At 38.3% G+C, this 22,924-nt stretch overlaps 1 protein-coding gene across 3 annotated transcripts in view; it reads right to left on the bottom strand.

Annotated features, from left to right (window-relative positions):
- Positions 1-398: 398 nt before the first annotated feature.
- SERPINI1 (serpin family I member 1) overlaps positions 399-22,924 on the bottom strand; it is a 48,383-nt gene continuing 25,857 nt past the window's right edge. The window contains exons 3-10 of one of the 3 annotated variants that reach the window (XR_013922520.1): positions 22,009-22,239; positions 19,218-19,412; positions 18,208-18,412; positions 10,367-10,464; positions 4,528-4,614; positions 3,190-3,279; positions 1,306-1,443; positions 399-1,069 (exon numbers count right to left, since the gene is read on the bottom strand). Coding sequence is in view for 2 of the 3 variants with exons in the window: in XM_080349769.1 (XP_080205895.1) it covers positions 1,367-1,443; positions 3,190-3,279; positions 4,528-4,614; positions 10,367-10,464; positions 18,208-18,412; positions 19,218-19,412; positions 22,009-22,239 (983 nt within the window). In the remaining variant the exon portion in view is untranslated. Of the gene's footprint in view, positions 1,444-3,189; positions 3,280-4,527; positions 4,615-10,366; positions 10,465-18,207; positions 18,413-19,217; positions 19,413-22,008; positions 22,240-22,924 lie in introns of all 3 variants that reach the window. The other 2 variants (XM_080349769.1, XM_080349768.1) reach the window with 2 other exon arrangements.

Here is a 22,924-nt window from a genome sequence, read left to right as displayed (position 1 = left end):
TGCATGATTTGCACCAACAGTAGTAAAAAAGTGAACAATGCGTCAGATTTTGGAAGGTCTCCTTGCATGAGCAATGTTGTAAGCAGTATCTATGCCGTGTTGAAGTGAATGTATGTCGGAGAAGCCTTGAACTAATACTCAAGTTCAGCCAATATGCATTTGTTCCCATAGAATTCAAAAGACAAAACTCCTATTGACTAAGAAATCCACTTATTATCTAAAAGTTGGTATTTATGTTCTGTTTCAAGGGAGCTCCTCCCTTCTTGTCTCCTATTCTCTCTTACCTTTTTAGTAACTTCTTTTCATATTTCGCACAATGAGGGAAGAATTAATTCTATGCCTCCCTGGTGACAAGTGGTACTTCTCATCCTCTTGCAAATGGAAACAGCAACAAGTTCACTTGCTAATATTTACTTCTGATGCGTGTCATCCTCCTGTCGGTTTATTCTCAATAAGAAGGTAGTGAACAAAATGATTATGTTGTTCCTTTAGACATTTATTTATGAATCAAACACTTCTAGACACTTAAAATTAAGGTTTTTTTGTTTGCTTTCCTTTGAGAAAGGTCATTCTAGATCACTGAAGTGAGGTACTGCAAAGGCAGGGTTAAAGTAGAACAACTACTTAGGGGTAGAAAAATATGTCCACACAAATGACATTACTATTGAACTATTTTACTGCAGTCACATACATAGCTATTCTACACTGACCATTCTCAAATATTCATGCGATCAAATTTTATTGGCATCAACAGTTACGGAAGGTGAAGTGCAGAGTCGCATGCAGGAGCATCCATAAAAGCAACATCTTAGAACCACATGTGGGAGAGTTCACACAAAGTCTGCCACAGTCGTCTGATAGAATAAAATCCACGAGGCTTAATTTGTTCCATTAACATTGATGAAACAGTGTATTGCAGTCTGTTTACTACTTTTACAGGAACAGGAAGAGATCACACTTTCCAGATGTAGCTCTTCAACTCTATAAATTATCATCAAGGTTTGCCATGTGCATTATTCAGAGCTGCACACATTCCGCTCCTGTCTCATTGATCAAGTCAGTCTTTGGACTGTAAGAAAAAAAAATGACCAATAATGGATTTGCAAGGTTTTTTGCTTTACAATTCACTAGGAACAAGAAACAGTTGTTGACATGTACACAATTTTATTTTAAGGACACTGCAATCACAATGACAGAAATGGAACCATTATTTTAATACTGTAAAGCTTTCCTCCAGAAACTGACTTGCACACAGTTAGATCTGAAAGCAATTTAAACAATATCTTGAGGGAAAACACAGTAAACCTTAAATATATTAACTTCAAACTTTATGTGCTTATCTCCTCTTTTTGGTGGCTGGTGGCAGTTAAAGCTCTTCAAAGTCATGGCCACTTGAATTCATCGCTTCAGGGTGCATGACCCTTCCCATGAACAACACGGTCCCTGGGGGAAAAGCGGGAAGGAAAAGTCAGAACTGAAAAGAAAAGTGGAGGTTATAAGATGACAAATACCGATAAGAAGTTCTAGAGCATGTGGTGCACAATTTTTACAGGAATGTATGTCTCAGAGCACCTGGTAGCCATGAAAGGCAGGGGATCAACAGGCCTAGAGAAAAGAATCTCTCTGTATTCAGAACTGATATAGCACAGAGAACAGTGAAATCCTCTGCATTTCAGTGCCCCTCTGCTTATTTTGAAGGTTCAATCAAAAACACACCAGAGATCTACACAAAAGTTCACTTTCACCTCAGTGGTTCTGATGCAGGCCCATGAAGGCCACTGTGGTCATGACACAGAATCGGTTCCTAAGCTGGGGGGCTCCAAAGGCGACACCCAACCTTAACTGGAACATCGACACCCCAGAGTCACCTTCCTGATCACTTCTGACATGTCTGAGCTGCCAGACAACATTCCTCAGAGAATTAAACATGAGTCTCAGAAGCAGCCACTCCAATCAGTTAATGATTATTAATAGATACCTTGAGTTCGCAGATCTACTCCATATCAGTGGATGCAACCCACCAGCAGGAATTCTCTACATGAATACTGCTCCCCTACGCTATTTCAGCACCATCGACACCTTTCCCATTTGGTACATATGCAGCAACCAGTCATGAGCGCTTAGGGTACTTTTGAGAATAAGGGTACCCATCACAGATTACTTTTCAAAATATTTCTACTCTTAGATTTCTAGATTAGTAATGAGCTTTTGGGCTTTAACTAGAGTTGTTAGAGACTCCTCTTTCTACATGCCAAACCAAGGCCTATGCAATGTTAAGAACAGTCCCAAGACTGCCAAAGCTCTACTATGTTTTGACTTAAACTTTTATTTGGGGGGGGGGGGGAATTCTTGTATATTGAGTATGGAAATGGACAGATACGCTCCTGCCTAATTGTCTACAAGAGCAAGGATACTCAACTTCGTTTTGGTCAACAAGAAACCCCAGGAGTTGGTATTGTGCCTTGCACACAAGTGACCCTACCTGGCCAGACTGTGAGCATTACTGCAATTTAATAAATATTGATATCTACAATGGGTGTCCCAAATACACAAAAACCCCCCATCAAACTGAACCTACCAGAGTTTGCTTCTAGAACATGCAAGATACCTCAATACACAGACCCACATTAGTCTGTGTGTATCGTAATGTTTTGCCACCCGGTCACATCCACATCATTAAGACAAATTACAAATATGAAACTAAGGAATTGCTTAATCATTGCCCACTTTGCTAGTGAGTGCTGTTCTCATCTCTTGTCTGCCACAGAACACTTCAAGAGCACAACAGAATTATTCATAGCCATAATATCTGTCCATTATGCAAATCATTTGGTACGGGGAACATATCTCACTGGTCTTAGTACAGCCAAGCTCTTACAGAATACAATCATTATGGATATTCAGGGCAGTAACACTGTGTTCTCTGAAGAACACAGGGAAATTTTCTTCCCTGGGGTTTTTAATCACATAATTGTGCATATTTTCCAGGATTATGTCAGATTTCGGTGTCTTACTTGGAGTAACATTAAGGGGACAAAGAAAAGGTCAGTCTTTTGATATTAGATATTTCAAGACAAATTAAAGAAAATTCATAATACAAGGCCAGTTCATCACTCAAAATGTGCGATTTTCTTTTGCATACTTGATGATGTACTGTGAAAAATGTGGAAGAATCTGCAATATTCTCACCTGTTTTTCTGTTTCGGACCAAAAAGAAAAATGGATGATCAACTATAACCTGGGGATACAGCACTGCCATTCTGCTAATGGCAATCATTCCTAAGGGAAAAAGAACACAGGCAACTTGTTAGATATCATTGCACATTCTCCTGCTCTTCATGACAAGCTTCTTGGGAAGCTCATGAGCAGACACTCAAGTCACCCTCAGAACTAAGTGTCACCAAGAAATGAAAGAGACCTACGGAGTAATTGCACACTTATTTATGCTTTAAGCGTGATTAACAAGGGAAAGTAGCACAATTTCCCAGGTTGAGTGAGTGGCTTACAAATTCTAAGACCCAGAACTTGAAGAGGAGTTATGACTCCCACTCACTCATAAAAAGAAAATGCGTTATGTTAGACAGCACTGCTGACCTGTTTTAAACAGCTCCGAGCCTGCAGTTGATAGCAAAAGATAACCCTTAATAACTATGGGATATGCGACAACTAAATGTGCTGATCTTGCAGCTTTTAGCTTGAGTCTTGAAATAATGCAGAGGCTAGAAAGTAAAATTAACTGGGAATCGGGCAGAATTTGACCCTTTGTTATTTTTAGTTGAAGATATGTAGATTTCTCCAGGACATTATTATTTCCCAGTGTTTCATTTACTTTTACACTTTCACTGCACTGTTAATAACGATTCATGCACGTCAGTAATCTCTGTCCATTTAAAGTTACAATTCAACCCAGTTACTAATATTTGCGACCAGGGAAGTCACTCTTCCTTTCCTCAAAGGCTGGTACAAGCTAAGGCAATTAGAAATCACTTCATGATACATATTGGCAACTAATGTACTTTATTTTCAGGAAAAGCATGTGATAACCCGGTAAACCAACCACCTGGTCCCTAAGCATTAATAGGGGCCAGCTGCATGTTTCCATTAGCACTTCCCATCTTTCACCTCTGTCTACAAGCTTATTAAGATGCAATTGTTACAACGCTCCATTCCTTCTAAATACTCTGGATCAAATGCCTTTGACCATCTATCTCAATTAGCAGATAAAAAAAGTCACAAATGCTCAGGTTACATAAAACACAAATTGCAGCCTGCACCCTCCTGACAATCAGAAGCAAAACAGGTTTTCCACAGAATGCTCAAAAATTCTTTGTGAAATACACCATGTTAACCAAATACTAATGCTTTCAATCTCCAAAATTCTCTTCTGAGAAGTGATATTCCTGCTACACTACATCTTCAGACTACCTGCTATTTAGCTTTCTAGCTGCACAGCAAGTCAGTTTTAAAAAATTAATTAACACAGAATTAACCAGACATTTGATTGAGTTGTGCTTTTCAGTCAGATACCTGAGGCAGCAGCAGCTTCTGATCCTTCCTCATTAACTTCTAGAAATGCCTTGTGAAATGCCTTTGCAAGGTAAAGTTCTTTGTTATCTGGAAAGGAAAAGGAAACATATTTCAAGTGGCTCAACAGTAAGATTGAAGTATTTAAAAACACCAAAGCAAACGCTGTCAAAGCCCCCAACACTATTATCTACCTTCTGTACCAAGCAGGGAAGGATGGGAGCTCTGTGCACAGGACTTGCATTAAAACACCTTCTGCCAGTACCTTTAACAGAACCATTTACCTCACTTAAACTTGTAGTGCTACACAATGGCTATTGAAATAGCTTGGTACTGCCTAGAGCACCAGTACACCAGAGTAAAACACAATCCTTGAATAAGATTTTTAAATGCAACTATCAGGAAAAGACGACTATGATATTATATGGCAAATATTCTATTTCTGTATTATGTGCAATATAGACTTCCTCTGGGAAAATCAGGTATTTTCTTTCTTCTTGTCATTATATTTACAATAAGCTGGAGATAAATATTCATTGCAAAACCACCAAGAAACTAGGGTTTTTTTCAGTCTTGTTTGTTTGCCATCCTTCCTTGTCAGTATTTTAATTTCAGTCCAGTCCTACTCCTGCTTAAGCCAGTGGATGTTTCATTACTTTTCTTCAGCAGCTAAATAATCAGACCTATTGGAATACTCAGCACCTTGTAGGAAGTAATACATAATCTGTAAGTTTCATCAGTAAGACATAATAAAGATCAGATACACATTTATTGTACTTGCATAAAATCCACAGTAATGAGCACAACTGGCAGTTAAGCAGGGAATAAAAGCTTTCTTGACAGCCATAAAAATCTCATCTAAGCACTGCAAGTGAGACAGCTGTAGCATTTTGCATTTCTGAGCCTTCAAGGAAAGTCCAACACCAAAACTCTAGCTGAAGGCTGACTAAGGAGGGAAAGGCTGGGGCTGTTCATCTCATTGTTACCGGTTTATTTGGGCTGTCACGACAGCCGCTAGTTCTAACACTAACGCAAGGTAAAAGCACGCGAGAACAGTTGAAAATGCCTCTCCCTTGCAGATCATTCCTGCTACATACACTTAGAACTGGCCTAAACCTCCTAGTTCAGCTGCTGAACTGGAATCTCACCAACAACAGCCCCAAATCGTTCCCTCTGGGATTCTGTGGAGTAAAACATGTTCTAGATTTACAGTATTTGAGCTCTACCAAAGAAAACAAGAATTTTGCAGTCTTTATAGAAAAATGCTGGTTTGGAGCCCCTTACCTTAAAACCAAGTAAATGACACAGAATCACAGAATGTTAGGGATTGGAAGGGACCTCAAAAGATCATCTAGTCCAATCCCCCTTTTTATGTTTAATAGCAAAGAAATGCCCACGTAGCCTAATCGCATATTTCAATCACTTAAAAGAAAATATTATATTAGTTTTTTATTACAGCCTTAAGCCTAATCTGTGACCTGCAATATTCACTTCAATACTCTCTATTTTCAACCTGAATGCTTTATTTGGCACAGTGTGGTGGTGCTTATGGCACTCAGAGATGTATTTCTGGTCAGAACACTTAGCACCTTAGAAGACTGGTCTCCATCTGATGACTTTATAGACCCTAATTCAGACAGCATGTGTATTTACCATCAGGTATAATAGTAGGCCTACTTGTAAATGTATTCAGAATCTGAACATTAAAAAAAAGGCAATATTTTGTTAAGTTGACAGGAATATGAGAAGTGCCACTGCAGATAAGACCAGTAAGTCTAATTAGTCTGGCACATTGCTCCAGTTGTTGCTTCAGAACAAGATACAAGAAGCCTTACAGATGAAAACTACAGCATAAGAGAAACATCCTCTTACTTAGCATGTGCCTTGTACCTTAAAGCCTCTAATCCACATAACACCTTTATTCAATGTAGTATAGATAGTTTTGATTGCTCTGAAGCCATCTTTTTTTTTAATCTTACCAATCTCATGACCTCCAAGAACACCCAGCCAAGATCCCTGTGGTTAAGTCTTCCATAAGAGAAGTGCTTTCTATTTGTTTTCAATTTGTTGCTTTTCACTTCATTGGGTATCCTTGTCCTTGGATATTGAAAAGAGCAATTCTGCATCCCAATTTACTTCCTCTAGACTCTTCTCTTTATATTCCATTATCACACCTCTCTCATTCATCTCTCCCTAAGTTAATACATCTATTTTCCTATGGATGCATACTAGTGTTCAGGCATTCTTATCTTTGCTCTCTTTTGCGATTGTCAAATCACTGACTGCAGTACATCAATATCATACACATCTTGCCATTATTACACATGTTGCCTTTATAGCTTTCCCTGTGGATAAGATGGGGCTTACCTGTGTATCTATTATCAGGTCATTTTTCTCTAGTGGCTTATTTGAATCTGGATTTTTTTAAGAACCAACACCATTTCATTGTTAGCGTCTCAAAAAAGTCCCGTAGAGGTTTAGTATCAAAGCTGAAGCTTTCTGCAGGATGCTGGCCGAGATACCCATTAATGTGTGGGAGTAATTTGAGACTTACTTCTAATGTTCATGACTCCGTTAGCATCACATTTCGTTTGTCATTACACTCCATATGCTTGCAAACTCCTACTCAGAGCTGCCAACTGGTTGCTCTGCAAATCTTATTTTAAAAAAGCATGTAGGTTTATTAGCTTTTCTAGCTTAGGTTGTCCCAGAAAAATTATACCTACTTCATCAAGACTTTGAAGAACGATTTACAGGACTGGTGCTCTTTTAACTACTTTATATTGTAAAAGTAAGTCATTAAGACTACTTCTCTGCTTACTGAAATGCAGGTCACCTTGAGGATAAAAGCAGTTGCCATTTAAGGTATTATACAACAGTAAGAAATATTATAATCATTTGAAAGGGAAGGAGAATTTTAGTATTGACATCAGTTCAAGAATAAGTCCTAAGTGGTGTGTTAAAATACTCAAGTAACAAGTTTATGTGCTGTGTAAATGATAAAATCTCAAATACCAGAAGTTGTTTCAAGATTGTTCTGAACACCTGATGGAATCAGAGATGCAAGTCAAACCTGTCAAAGTCTTCTGCTGAGAGTCAGAATACACACAACTTGACAGCCAAATAGTAATGCCCTCCTAATTACCTGCCTTAATGGACAACGAATTTAATTTCTGCAAGGGCATACCATTGAAAAAGTGCATCTGGATTAATACTTTCTCTTCGGTTGCACACAATCCAGCCATCCCAGAAGGTGAAGCTGACTTGTCTACTTTCCATTTTTGAGATTGGGTGCAAAAAGCAAAAATTCTAAATATTAAAAAAATAAGTCTGTAATCCTGCAATTTGATTTATATTCACTAAACCCCTCTAGAATTCCACTGAACTCAGCAATCTGTGCTGGATCTGATTACAGGCTTAGGGCTACTGCTGAAATTGCAGGAGGCTTTCCTTGACAATCATCCAAAAGCAAGAGCAACAGGGGAGGAGGAGGAGGAGGAGGAGAGTATTTTTAAGAGGAACAGAATTTCTCAGAAATCTCCTGCGATTTCTCTGATGATTTGTATCTTCCTAAATTAAAAGTGCCAAATTTCCCAGAGGGCCAACATGTAAACTTTGGGCTTCAGTTTCCCTGTTACCTGACATACTATTCAGGTATTTGCAAAAGCAAGCTTTCAACATTTTTTTCAACGCTTTTGTTTCCTCCTTCCCCCTCTATTTTACACTGTGAAAATTAGGAATAGAAAACATATTCTGTATTTTAATTACTTAAAATTTCATCTCCCTAGCAGCAACAGCAGGGTTTGCATTAAAGATGTTATTTCAAATACATTTTCTTATTCTTATCAATGACCTTTTCATCACCTGGTAGCACGTGCCCTTTTAAGTGCGAAAATAATGTTACAGTAAAACTCCTGAATTCTCTCTGTGCTCTGCTCTACATTACTTAACAAATTAATCTTTAAATGGCAGAGGAGATAATTCAGTCATGCAAAACATGGTATTTTTATTTTGTACAGTACAATTGCCAAATATCTAAAACTTTAAACAAGTCATTAGTCACATGGATTAAAACACGAGCACATTCCAGTCTTCCTGCTACCCTCTCAACTACAGAATTAGTCCCAGATATATAAGATATATAGGTGAGTTTTCCATGCAATTAAATAAGAGCCAAACACTGTCTTTGTGGTTCAATCTCCCCTGTGTATCTTCCATTCTCCTTAGTACTTTTCATCAAGCAAATATTTATATACATATATATATATATATGGACCAGAAGTAACTGGAAAGCTTATTTTGGGGCAGCAGAGAAACTGAGAGCATTTTTCTTTAGAAAAGTTGTATTTTTTTAAAGAAGGCTTTGTCATTTATTCAAATTCTTTGCCCACTAGTTAACTTCAGCTTTACCCACAATTTCACTGGAAAAGCGAAAGCGACAAAACAATGGATTACGCTACGTGATACATTATAAGCAACATTTCAGACTTAGCAACAGTGAAAAGGAGATGGAAATTGCAAACATTTCTGCTGTGAATTTTAGGAGAAGTTCACCTTCATTGTCACTGTTTCAAACAAGTCACACAGGTGCGATTGCTCCCAGAGACAATTAACAACAGTTATTTCCCACCAGCAAGAGATCTGTCGGGCTGATTAGGCAGTAACCCACAGAGCAGAAATGCACCCAGGGAGCAGTAAATAACCATAAATTACAAGAACAACGACAGCAATCTCACACTGACACGTGCTTCTAGATAGACAGCAACAAGGTTTGCCAAAACTCAGCTCTAGACAGGCACACTGCTTGCATGGCTACTTTTGTCACACAAAAATGCAACAGAACTTCTCAGCAAAGAGAGAATCACAGAACGGAACCACAGAATCGTTTCAGTTGGAAGAGACCCTCAGGATCGAGTCCAACCATAACCAAAGTCTAGCACTAAACCATGTCCATAAGAACCTTATCTAAATGCCTTTTAAACCCCTCCAGGGATGACGACTCCACCACTGCCCTGGGCAGCCTGTTCCAATGCCTGACAACTCTTTCCATACAGAATTTTTCCCTAACATCCAACCTAAACCTCCCCTGGTGCAACCTGAGGCCATTTCCTCATCCTATCACTTGTTACTTGGGAACAGAGACCAACCCCCTCCATGCTATATGATGACTCAACTACCTTTTGTGCTGCTTCACAATACCTTTTAGAAGGTATTAAACCCGTGACTATCTCATTTTCACCTGAATTTCTAAATGTGTTTGGTATATCAACTTCTGAAAACAAAGTGTTGACAACATATTGAAATAGGCAAGCAGCATATATGACTAAATTGCTTTTATCTCAGAACTCTTTCTTCCCTGTGCTCTTCTATCCAGCAGGTATCTGGGGAGATGACTAATTGTACAATAGCTTAATGCTCTTAGCGCTGTGAACAAACAGCCTCTGGAGATAAAAGATGCCAACAACCCCCTCGTCGGGCGCATCTCATTTGCCATTGAGGCACTGAAGCCATATATTGCTCTAAAGTGGATTTGCCTCTTGCATAGTGTTACATTTTCCCCATGTTTCTAGTGAGATTCAGTTCTGAAATGCTTTCCCAGGTCAAAAATCCCCCATGGCACACACACATCCCTGATAGATTTCTCCCCTGCCCCAAGTGCTCCTACAATGTCCACACTCCCACACTACACAAAATCGCAATGGGTCAAAAAATGGCAAGCAGGTGTTGGTGTGTTTTTTCTTTCTTCTCTCCATAAAACCACTTGGAGGAGCTTATCAGTTATCTTTAGGTGATTTTAGAGCTTCCCCAATATACCTCAAGAGACAACATGAGAAGCTCTTACCAGACATGGCAGTGAGGTCGGCGCTGCTGCTGAAAAGCTCCGTAATTCCGAGACCTCTCCAGACATCTCTGAGATCAATTTCCTGTTCTACTGTGAACCTGGGGAACAGAAAATTACAAAAATCTCAGATGTAAGCAGTGCTTAGCATTAATAGAAGGTTAAAATGTCTGGGTAATGACAAATGAAACACCGAGGTAAGTAATGTAAAAGTAGATTTGGTGCTAGTAGTATAATATAGCGACACCTTCTACAAAAGTGCTTACAAACAAATTATTCTCACAGCTGGATTTTTTTCTCTAATGCAGAAGCAATCAAAAAGATGCTAATGGTACATTACAGTCCCTGACCATAAAATTTCAGTTAAAAATTATGCAGCGGCTAATGTAAATGCTTACTTTTTATAAAAAAAAAGGTTTACTGTAAAAACTGAATTTAATTGAACACATAGTAGAATAGAATATCAAATAAGGCCAAGGACAGCACTAACTTCATAGGCAGTTGTTGACAAAGGAGTAGGAAAGTAAGGAAGATATTCTATTTTTATTTAGATAGCAGAAGCAAAGTCCAGCAGTTATGAACATGAATATAAAGCAATTCTGACTCAGCTTCTAATTACTCCGGTGGCAAAACTTTAATTGGGTTTGCTTGTGAGTAAAGAACAGGGAAAACAAATAGTTGTTAGCGCAAATGCACATGTGAGTACAACCCGGCAGGATTTCAGGGATAGATTGCAAAGCCACGTTCAAGGCTGTGTTACTGTGCTGGAATGACAAATTGAGATTAATCCTGAGGGCATGATTTTGGACAAAAGTTGTTCCATTTACAAAGACTTCTTTCCAAACATTTTACAAGTTATGCCTGGTGACAATGAAGTAAAAAAGACTTTATGTATGGAGAGAAACAGACTGGACAGCTAGAGGAATAGAAAAATATGTCAGAATAATAACAGGAATGGCAGCCCCAACCAGAAAATACCAGAAGTCTACAGATAAACACAAGAGATTAATTATAAATTGTTTGTTATGCGTGAGTTATGGGTTCTCTGCAGAATGACCAAATTATCAGTGATTTAAATGATGCTGACGGTGACTGGTTAACACTGTACAATACTAAATATATAAGCTATAAGATGTTGTTCTGGTTTCTCCAGCAAACTATTCAGTCAGAAACAACTCTGCAATGACTCTGCAGTCCTTACTGAAAGGTCTTGCCCGTGCTAAAATCAAATACAACGTGTTTCTGTGCAATTTCTTGTAAGGATTTTCTTTCAGGACAAAACTTCCTCAGCTACAGAGAGGAACATGTTCTTTTCTAAAGAAAGTATGGGCCAGAGCTCCCAGCAGGGAACTGAATGAAGAGCTGAGATGTGTGATACTTTGGCACATACAAGCCTTGGCAGCTCGGAAAAGAATAATCTGGGTATCAAAAGACAACTGGTTAAGAGCCAAGTGGATCTTCCTCACAACATTTACACATAATGTGAAAAGTCCATTACACAATCTACATTCATAATGAATGTAGAAATGCCATTAGAAGCCAAAAATCTCTGATGGAACAGATATTAGTCATTACCCAGAGAAGAATTTTATGCAAGTTAAAATAAGATCTGGAGATGATGCAGGATCAATAAATCACTGGTGGTACCACAAGCTGAATTCCAGGATATGCCTGGAATAAAAAACACAAGAACTCATTCTTCCAATTTTATTGTTCTCGCTGTTCTCAAAAGAATAAGAGGAGACCAACAAAGACTTATGTAGCAGAGGAAGGTTATGGTGATCTGGCATGTTCTGTACCAGTCAGTATGGCAGTATAAAATAATAATAATAATACTAAAAAAGCCATTATCTTAATGAATGAGATGTAGTTTCATCGACGAGATGCCCTGAAAACAGCCTATGTAGGAAATGTAGGAAAGGAAACTGTTCTGTTAAGGTTCTTCAAGAGGAATCCTCACTTACCTTCCTCTTGGAAAGCTGTGGACACTCACACTGGTCAAAACCTACAGGCAAGGAGCTCCCAAAACCTTCTGCACAATTTTAGCTTTAAGCTGAGACACAAATCTACAAGTTGCTCATTGATTCAAATTTCCCTCTGGTTTACAGGCTCCAAAACTAGAGACCACCTTCACTACACACTTGTAACATAAGCCCAGATCTACTCGTGAGACTTGAGTAAAAACCCTAATAAAGATGAATTAAGACTTGACCCCTGATGCCAGAGTTAACTAGAGTTAAACAGTACAAAGGTTCTGTCTGTGCATATTCAATACATTCCGAAATATTTCCCTCGATATTAAAACTATATCATAACATTTTGAAAAACACATGCTACTGTACCTACCTTACAAACATGCAGAAAAGGCAATTTAATGTTCAAATGCTTCTTATAAAAAAATTCAGAATGGTGTATTTTCCCCTTTTTTGGCTTCTATTTCACCACATTTAGTATTAAATGTATCCAGCTTTCAAGATAATTGAACTATTAAATAGCAACGTCAAACTAGTAAAGATTATGATGGGGCACTAGGTAAGAAAAGTCTGAAGGAAAAGCAAAATTTGAGGCCACAAATTAAAAAAATACAAAACTACAAAAAGCATTTTTTCCAACTGCAGAGAATCACTCTAAGATATAAATGGAAATCATGTGGGTTTAAATCTCTGGACCACTAGACAGAAAACATTCTTATCTGCTCAGCGATGAATTGTGACCCAGAAAGCAAGCACGACAAAAGATGCTCTGCATAGCAATCATGGAAGAGGTTTGGGAGATGTTTTTGGGAAATATATATATATATATATATATATACACACACACACATATACACACACCCCACAACCACCTTCACAGAAAACCTCGAAGACCCAGAAGAATATGCACCTGAAAAAAAGAAAATGCAAACCTCTGGCAAGGCAAATGCTGAACATCGTGGATGAGTGAAGGTCTCTACAATATCTATAAGAGTTCTTGCTTTTTATGACAAAGTAGAAGGAAAATATCACATCAGCTGTATAAATATCAAACTATCCCTTCATGAAAATAAAACTAATTACTTCCCTTCCCCCTTTAGTTTTGCCGTAGAGTAAAAACCCACTCTGAACCACTACTCAAAAGAGCATCTCACCTCCTTTCCCACATGCTCTGAAGAGCAGCAAGAATTACAAATAAGCTATTATTAATAATATTTCAGCTGACATCAGAACTAGCCTCTTTTGAAAAATAATAGGGCTGCTTTAGACTTTGAAATATAATTTCAGGCTATGCAAACCGATGTAAACACGCAGTAGGAGTTATTCTGCAGTCATATTTGGATTTCCTTGTGTTCCATATAGTCAGTGATATGCGTATTCACAATCAAAGAAGACATGCTAGACAACAGAAGAGATGTTCAATCTCTTTTCCCGAGTCAAGCATTTGCTTTTACCTCCAGACTTGGGAAATGCCCAGTTCTGTAATCCTAACCCTGACTATTTGCAGTGTTTGTCACATAGAATGAGCCAAATGGTCATATTCCCATCTCCCAATTTTTTAGGTTCTTCTTCTGCTAAAAATACTATGAAAATCAATTTCAATACTTCACTATCAGAACCTGTGGAATAGTTGCAAGCAAGAACATTAAAAACCACAAAGGGAAGTCTGAGAAATCTCAGATGCTGAAGAAAAAATGATATATTTCCCTCACAGGACCAGAACAGAAAGACTGGTCTGTTGAATCAAGAGAAACACTCCTGTACTTGAGCAGTTCTAGAGGGTTCATCAACACAAATGTCCATGGATAAAGCTTCTACAGACCTCCTTAAAGCACCGAGCAGAAAAATACCAACAATGGGTAGTGATTCTGCCTATCAACTGTTGGTTAAAGTCAAGAACTGAAGATGTGAGTCAGCTCTATATTTATTTTTGCAATGTTTATCTGTAAAGTCTCTCTACTGCCTACAAATGAAATGCAGTTCAAATAGCGGAGCAAAAAATATTTCCCTTGATTTCCACCACTTTTCCCACATGAAATGAAGAACTGAATGAGATGCCTAAGAAACAGGATTAGACTGAGAAACTAACACTTCTCTGGAGAGTTTAGCAGAGAGTGACAATATTTTAATGAAATTTAAACTTGCACAAGCATTAGATTAAAATGATGCATTTAAATCAGTCTCCTTAGTTATGTATCTGAACCTTTAGGTTTTGGATAGAGCATTAACCTCAACATACCATATCAGGCCATCTTTCTCCTATTCTACAGGCTTCCAAGAGATAACTTCATGTGGTATGATGCTGTGCGACCCTTCTGAAAAGCTGAGTTTTTCCTGAGGTCCTCAGATCCTCAGGATGCACAGAACCACGAAGGATTCGGGTGCTCTCTTTAGTTACACAACAGCAGTGATTTATGGCCTAGTGTGACTCATCCCAAAGGCTATCATTTCCAAAATTACTCAGTGTTCTGAATGAGCAAAAGCAAGAAATTCCAGGGTTTCAGATTAGTTCTAATACATTACATTCTGCAGGATATTAAGCAAAGAAATGGGTCCGTTGCTTGAAATTAACAATATTCTTGGTTGGTGTAGAGGCCCTCGGGATCTCAGTCACTATTTTAACCGAGCAAGAAGCCCAGAATACAAAGCTGCCAGCTGATATCAATTCCAACATTTCGGCTGGAATTTCAGCTGGGTTGTTCTCAGGTGCTAGAACTAGCTTGTATGATTTAATAGCCTGAAAACAAACAAGCAAAACATCATTAACAGCTAAAACCAAACAAAAACCCCACAGAGCTGCCCAGAGTAGGTGATGCATGGCAGGTTGTGGGCCTTTCTCTAGCAAAGTCCTTCTGTCCAGGGCTCAATATGGGCTGCAGAACTTGGCTGAGCGTGTATGTCAGTGGCACAGTTTGATGCCTCTTCCATGGCTGCGTCTCAAGAACAATCAGCACTGGCCTGTTTGTCATGAAAAGGGGACTCAAGACAACATGTTAAAAAAAGAAGAGGGGATGTCTGCTTTGTAGTTGTTGTGGGTTTTGGTTGGTTGGGTTTGTTTGGTTTGGTTTAGTTTCTTTCCCTTGAGAGAGAAAACCTTCAGCTAAAGAAACTTAACACACTGTCTAAGGCATTTTAAAGATATTTTCAATGTACAAAGAAAGCAAGAAGGTTAATACGTATACCCAGGTATAGTGGAGCGATCCTTAATAGATCTGCAGACTCTAGCACTGTTATTAGGTACTAGTTCCTCCCATGTTCTTCAAATAATTTATGTAAAAGAGGCAGCTTTGCAAATTAGATCCATGGTCTGTTTCACTCCTATGCAAAAAGTGGATTAAAATGTTGATCACTTTAGTCTGGGTTAAGCTGGAAACAATGATTTGAAAATGAAAATGAGAAAGTATAATTTAACGATTCTGTACAAATCTCCCCTTTGCTATTAAGAGGAATAATACACAATTTCATTTGCACACAGATAATGCAGAGAGAAATTGGAAAGTTGTGATTAACTCTGCTTTGGCTACTCATTCAGGTCCTATTACAAATGTGTAAGTTTAAAAAATGTTCACTTTATAATTGGATAGCATCTTTCAGGATATAAAAATTTAATTTCATTCCACTGCTGCTTTCAATTTCTCAGTAGACGGAGCCTGCAGGCCACATTTCATAACATGCCTTTCTGAGTCAGAGCATAAAATATTTATGAAGTGTTTATTTAGAGCATTGATAAAATCCTGCAGATCACCTCTGAATCCTTAATGGAAATCTAACAACTTGGGAGCAGCCAATTAATCCATGGAATTTCTGTAAGGAAACTGCAGTATTACTGTATGGAATTTCAAGTTCATGGTCATAATCTTTTATAACCTGAAAATACTGCAAGTAATCAGCACCTGGTTGTACCTGTATTTACAAATATAGCCTTGATTCACAAATGTTTACCAAGTTCTTTGAGGTTCTTAGATAAGAGCGACAGGCATGACAACTAGCCCGAGGACAGAATAAATAAGAACATTATATGATCACACAAAACCTACACCTCAAACTCATGTCTGAGAACCCGGCAACAGAGAATCCGGGAGTCTCTGCTTTTGAGTAAAAAGCAAACAAAACCCCAAACTACCTCTATAATCTTCGTTCGACTCATAAACACAATTAATATGTTTTCAATGCCATTCATGTGTTTAACTTTAGACACCTAAGTGTCAAATTTGGAAGGCAGTTTTCACAGATTCTCTGGATCATCAATGGAGAGAGATTTTCCTTGTGCATTTTGCACTCTAGAAATACTTGGAGAAAAGATGCCCAGCTTTGGCACCTGATGCCCAGGCTGTGAAATGCTCCAGTTTTAAAAGGAAAGCTTAAGGGATGGAAGACTCCTCATATTTTACTTCTCAGGAACATCTAGGTAAGGTTTGCACAAGCCTGCAGGAGAAACAGCCCCTCCCCTGCATCTCAGTGGACTGTTAATACTAAAGCCCTTGGGACTTGAAGCTCCAAGAGAAAAGCAAACAAACAAAGTCACAGGAGTAGTGTACAATAGCTTCGGTTTGTATACAGCCTGCAATGCAGCTCTTTGCTGCTCTCCCTGCTTTTTCAAAGGAAACGGCACTTAAAAAAGAAAGGAAATCTTACTATGGGGCAGTGAAAAATAACCCCAAAACGCTGTTGCTTCCTCACCACTCTGACTCCGAGCAGAAGGGGTTTAAAGAGAAGTGGAATTCCAGCTTGAGTCGGCATCAGGGCACACCGACAGCACCAGTCCATCTCAGCAGAATCTATCCTGACTAGCCTTGTATCACCGTGCTCAGCTGCTGTCAGCTTTGTGAAAGTCGTCTTTGCTTTGGAAAGGAAGCTGATGAGCTGCAGGATTCTTGCTCTGCTCTTTATGTGTGAAAATGCAAACTCAAGTCTCCAAGTTGCCTGAAAACAAACAACTATTTTAATGATTAAAATTATTCACTATAGTTTATTTTTCCTGGCCCTTCCGATCCCTAACATTCTGTGATTCTGTGTAATAAGTAGAAGAGATCCAGTCATATTTGTGATGTATTGTTACACAAACACTTCAGTGAAATCCTTATGAATCACTTGAAGGACACCATGATTCAACTGTACATTATTAGCGACTTGTATCACACACACAGTATCACAGTTACTAAGTCAGGTGTAGGGCAAGCATGGAAAATATTTGAAGACGGATGAAACAGAATTCTAGGAAAGATAATTAAGTGGTATATGTGAGGAAATACACCACAGTGCACACACAACTTATGTCTACAAATGAACTGACAGAAGTTTCATCCCTTCTGGTAGTAACGTCTCATTATTCTATTGCTCCTTTGAGGAAAAAGAAACCAGCACTTATTACAACTAAGAAAAAAAAAAAGACAAAAGACACAAATTGACTGGAATTATCTCTCAACACTCAACCATTTTTATCTACACAGACACACACCATTAGAACTTTTCAAATTAGCAGCACATAGAAATCTAATTAGGACTTAAATGAAACACTTTAGCTTTCGCTAATTCAGACTTGCAATATATTTCTATGGTTCCCATCTAAATGGAACTTATCCATAACGAGTTCTGCAAATACGACGAGCATCACGCAGTGTGGATATATTCCTGATGATGAAATTCTCCTTTCTGGAGCTTACGCATGAAAGGGATGCAAATGCAGTGCTCATCTGTTCCTCAAACCATCATTCTGCACTGCACCCCCTGGGCTTTCCTGTCAAATCAACCATCCCGTGGGTGCTGCACAACTGCAGCCTTGATCAAGATGTTCAAGTTCTACCTACTCTGCCACTCCATCAATTTGAATGCGGCCTTACCCGTTCTATTGGCATGGGAGCGTATGCTCACCTGGGTAAATACACTTCCACTTTTTGCTTCTTTACAGAATTAGCCCACTCATTAATCAAGGAGGCTTTGAGCAGTGGTTCCAGTGTGACCAGTGGAACTTCCTGTCTGGAAAGAACGATCATCATACTCATCTCATCTCCCTCGTATGGTATTTCCAGAACTTGATAGATACCACCTGCTTCATTGGAGCCATCACTGAACTCTCCTACAAAACAAAAACAACAATGAAAAAGGCTAGTAAAGTATTTTCTGCCTTCACTGGAGATAAGGAAAAAAACAGAATGCTAATATTAGGTAGTGTTTATCAAATACTGGAACTAAAAATGACCTTTATTCTGTTCTGAATCAAATGTATATTGGTTTCTTCATCATAGAATTCAAGGTTCACATCTGCTTTCTTAAAAAAAACAAAGCAGCTTATGCAATCACAGTGTTTATAGATAATCATACTTCTGAACCTATTACCCAACTTGGATTGCTTAGAGAGAAGTCCAGAAGTTGTTAAAGCTGCCAAGACTTCCATAGAAATAGGCAGAGGGTTTTTTTTATTCAGAAGAGATAATTTGTCAATAATGAGACTGTAGAACCCATTTAGACTTCAAACTTCAGATAAAAACAATCATTAGTTCTGCTGTTCAAAAAAACCCCTATTTTAACTTTCTAAGGATATTACAACAGTAAGAGCAAACATTATTCGTTTTAATACCTAGCACAGCACAAGAACAATATTTTAGTGAGAAGCAGGACTAGCACAAGCATTGTAAAGAGGTTTGATAAAATGGATAAACATTCTGAAATCCATCATGTTGCACCAAACGCATACCTAAGAACGTAATCAAGAAAGTCATTATACATGTTGCTATCTAGTTATAATACACAAGCCCACACAAAAAGAGTCCCTTCATAGTTTAAAGTTATAGGTGAAAACCAGGCAATACAAATGAGTATTACTGCAACAAACCTATTACGGGAAGATTTATCAGCTTTAAATTGCTAAAGCTCCAACTCACCATAGTAAAACTCTCCTTGTTGGTACATCATTGGAATCTGCACTTCACTTTCATCATCTTTAGTGAAAGAAAATGTTCTTGTATTTTCAAGTCTGAACTGTGATTTCCAGTTGCCTTTAAAGTAGATTGCGTTGATGAGCGCCAAATGAGTTAGAGCACCAAAATCTCTTGAAGACACAAAATCTTTGATCATATCTAAGAGGAAAACCAACTGTCAGTCTGCATGTCAAATTGAGCGTTAAATCAAAACTTAAGACAGCTTGAAAAATGCAAGAAAATAAAAAGCCATGCTACCGCGTAATTTCCAATTCAAATGTTTGATTAAAACTCAAATTAAACTGCCAGTGTTTTGTAAACCTAAGTCACAGCATAGGTCCGTAACCCTTCCATCAAGTACACGCTAGTCAAGTGTTTCTTGATCGCTACTTAAGCATAGCCCATAATGAAACTGAGCGGAAAAGGGGTCATGTAAGGAATGTTTACTCTGGTGCTACAATAAGAGTTCAGCACTATGGTCTTAAGGTCAGAACTTCTACAAACTTTGGTTCCAATCCACTTAAAAGGGTGCTTAATTTAAACTGTATAAGGGTACCCATTGGAAATTCACCTGGGCCAAGTCTGAAGGAACCATTCAGTTTCTAATACCGAAAAAAACTTCAGAGTAAGGACTAATAAAAACCCCCACAACCAAAGAAAAACACACAACAAAACACACCAAAAAATGCACATAAATTTACAGCATTTGTTGCAGTGACATTAGCTCCTGAAAAGCAAAAGAGAATAAAAACCATCTAGCATCTGCTCTATTCATGGGAGGTACAGCAGCTGAGCATGGCAGCTGCTTTGCGCCTACTCCTCAATAAGTCATTTCCATCAGAAAACAGTCTGTTACCTGCTTTAGCTCATCTTAGACGGCTTGCTTTGCAGCAAAATCATTTCAAGTTTGTTAAATTTGGTGCTCTGACCAGATTTGTCACTATTCTTGAAGAATTACAGCCTCCTTCAGACAGCTCTCTTTCTTTCTTCTATTTTTAACTGACATTGCACTGCAAACACATTCCTCAGTCTGATTATTATTTCTTAATCCACAGTTTAAAATACAAATTAATTCTGCTTTCTAGAGCATATGACATCGACTAACTGGTGAAAAATTTGTTTATCATAGGGTAGCATTCCTTTTAGGTTACTGTTTGTACTTAGAAATGAGGTTCGACTGATCCTGCCATCCTCACTCCCTGTGGTTAGGAAACAAAAAGGAAAAATTCAGAAGGAATACACTTCCAGTTTTTCCATTTTTATTTGGTACATCATACTCCCTTATATTTTCAGCCTTGTCTTGTTAATACACTAGTGTAACATTAAGAATTTTTCCGGTTGGAGAAATCGTTGACAGTTATGTTTTCTGCTCCGAGCCTCCCATCACACCTAACGTGCTGGGATTGGAAACTTGCCTGCCTTGTGCCCCTTTCCTAATGAGAAAATGAGCCGCCTCCTCCGAGCTGGCAGGAGAGAATGAGATGCAGCGGTCGCAGACAGGGCTGAGGGACCAGCACTATCACAACCTACAGCTCAGAGAGCTCAGCTCCTGCCAGGGCAATGGCCACCAGCTCGTGCAGCACATGTGGCAGGTGTTAAGCAGAAGAACTTGCTGTTCTTTCAAATAGAAAGAGCATTTTCTTATCCTTTCCCTTCTCTGAAAACACTCTGCAGTCTGCTGCATCACTTAAATTCCCTCTATTTCTGTAGCTTGAGACAAAGGGCAGAATTTATTATGAATACAATAGCTGGCATTTTCACTTGGGAAAAAACAGGTAATTTCCAAAATGGAATAAAAGCATTATAAGGTGTTTTTCCGCTTTAGTGCGATACATTACCATAAAGTGTTATGGATTCTTAAACGCTCAGACTACACGTTGATATGTTAATTCTATACAGAGGGTTTCCAACACCTTCATATTTACAATGGTACAAGCAATGTTGGAGACGGACCCCTGGTGAATGACTCTTAAAACATCAACCTCCAGAGTGTGCCGGATGAACTAGAATGAGACTCTGCTTTGATCCCTACAACGGGGGACTAACTTCACTCCCATACCTTGAGGCTCTGCATGTATTGAGAAAATATCACATCTCTGGGATTCCACAAGCGAAGCAAACACATCATGTGGATCTGAATATGCATATTCACATCTGTAACTTTGCGCTTACTCCCCTGCTGCAAATTTCTGTTGTGAAACTCTGTTGACAGTTTTCCTGAAATCAACGAGACTCTCAGCATGCCATCTAGTTTCCTCATTACAGGGTCAGATTCTGTGGCTCCAAATTAGCTTTTGTATTTGTTAGTAATCTGTTTCTCAGCACCTTGTAACTATGAGTTCCTCAGAGAACGAGTGATACTCCACACATCCAAAACATAGGTCAATAACCCCTTCATAGACAGTTTTTCTACAGTTAGCAATAGTACTTTTTAAATATTTGTAGTTTAATGCAAAAATCTGGTTTAGAACACTATTAAAATGCCTACCATTAAAGCATTCTCATTTGGCAAATGCTATGAGTACTTTAAGATAAGACACAGGAAAAAAATAACAATAGCTAATATTACTTAAGACAGATCGTCCTTGCACAGGAAAAGAAATACAATTTCACAAAGAGCTGATACTGGGATTCTTTTCACATGAGGAGATAATTGAGTCTCACGCAGAATAGATAAAAGCCAAAGCAACATTTCAAAACCACTGTACAACTTTGGAAACTGCAAGAGGAATATAAAAGAACCACGTGGACTTACTATTTGTATGATTCTCCACCCATTTATTGATGTGGGCAGCTACAGCTGCACTTTGGCTGAAATCTGTGTTCTCTACTTCAGCTTTAAAGTATTTTTTCACCAACTGCAGAAATTTGTCACTGATATGAAATCCATTCTGCACATAGAGAGCGTTTGCAATATTCAGAACATAATGACTTTCTTCAGTAGTTGCCATATCAGAAAGTTCCTTCAAGAAGGTAAACTCTTCACCTGAGGAAAGAAAAATACATTCAGTGTTTCAGAAAAGAAACTTACTCCATTTTTTTTTCCTGCTGGAAATTAAACACATTTTCTTAAAAAAAAAGTTTTTAATAAACTTGTTTCTAAACCTAACCACACATTCAGATCTGAACGAACAATCTACAAGGCAGAACATATTATTTAAAGCTTATTTATTCTGCTACCTATAATTAGTGTAATTAAGAAGCCATTTGGATCCCATCACACACAAAGCTATCAATGGTAATCCTTTCAACACCAGAAGAGTAATTACAAAAAATGATTCTAAGTCACACATTTGTGTCTTGCCATCACAAATGGCAAAGCAGCATTTGTTACATCCTAAAAGGCAGTTGTTGGAGGAAAAATGAACTTCAAGTTTTGAAGTCAAGGACTTCCCCATAGATTTCTCTCAGCCAAAAACCAGGTTCAGAATTCCCCAGGATCCTGCATGGGGTAGAACGGGATCATTTGCTTCAATAATAAGGAATCCTGAGTAGGACCGAAGTAGGTATTTTTTTAAGATAGAAAGCTTGTACTGTTGCACTGGCTACCTGGAACTGAAGTTTCTAATTCATTTTTAAAAACAACTTAAAAATTGAATGCAATGATACATTCCAAGCAGAAATCATTGGAGTATTTCACTGAATAGCCCTCACATGCAGGAACAGTGAAT

Source organism: Nesoenas mayeri (genome assembly GCF_963082525.1).
Source record: "Nesoenas mayeri genome assembly, chromosome: 9".
Lineage (NCBI taxonomy): Eukaryota > Metazoa > Chordata > Aves > Columbiformes > Columbidae > Nesoenas > Nesoenas mayeri.
This window is presented reverse-complemented; position numbering and strand designations above follow the sequence as displayed.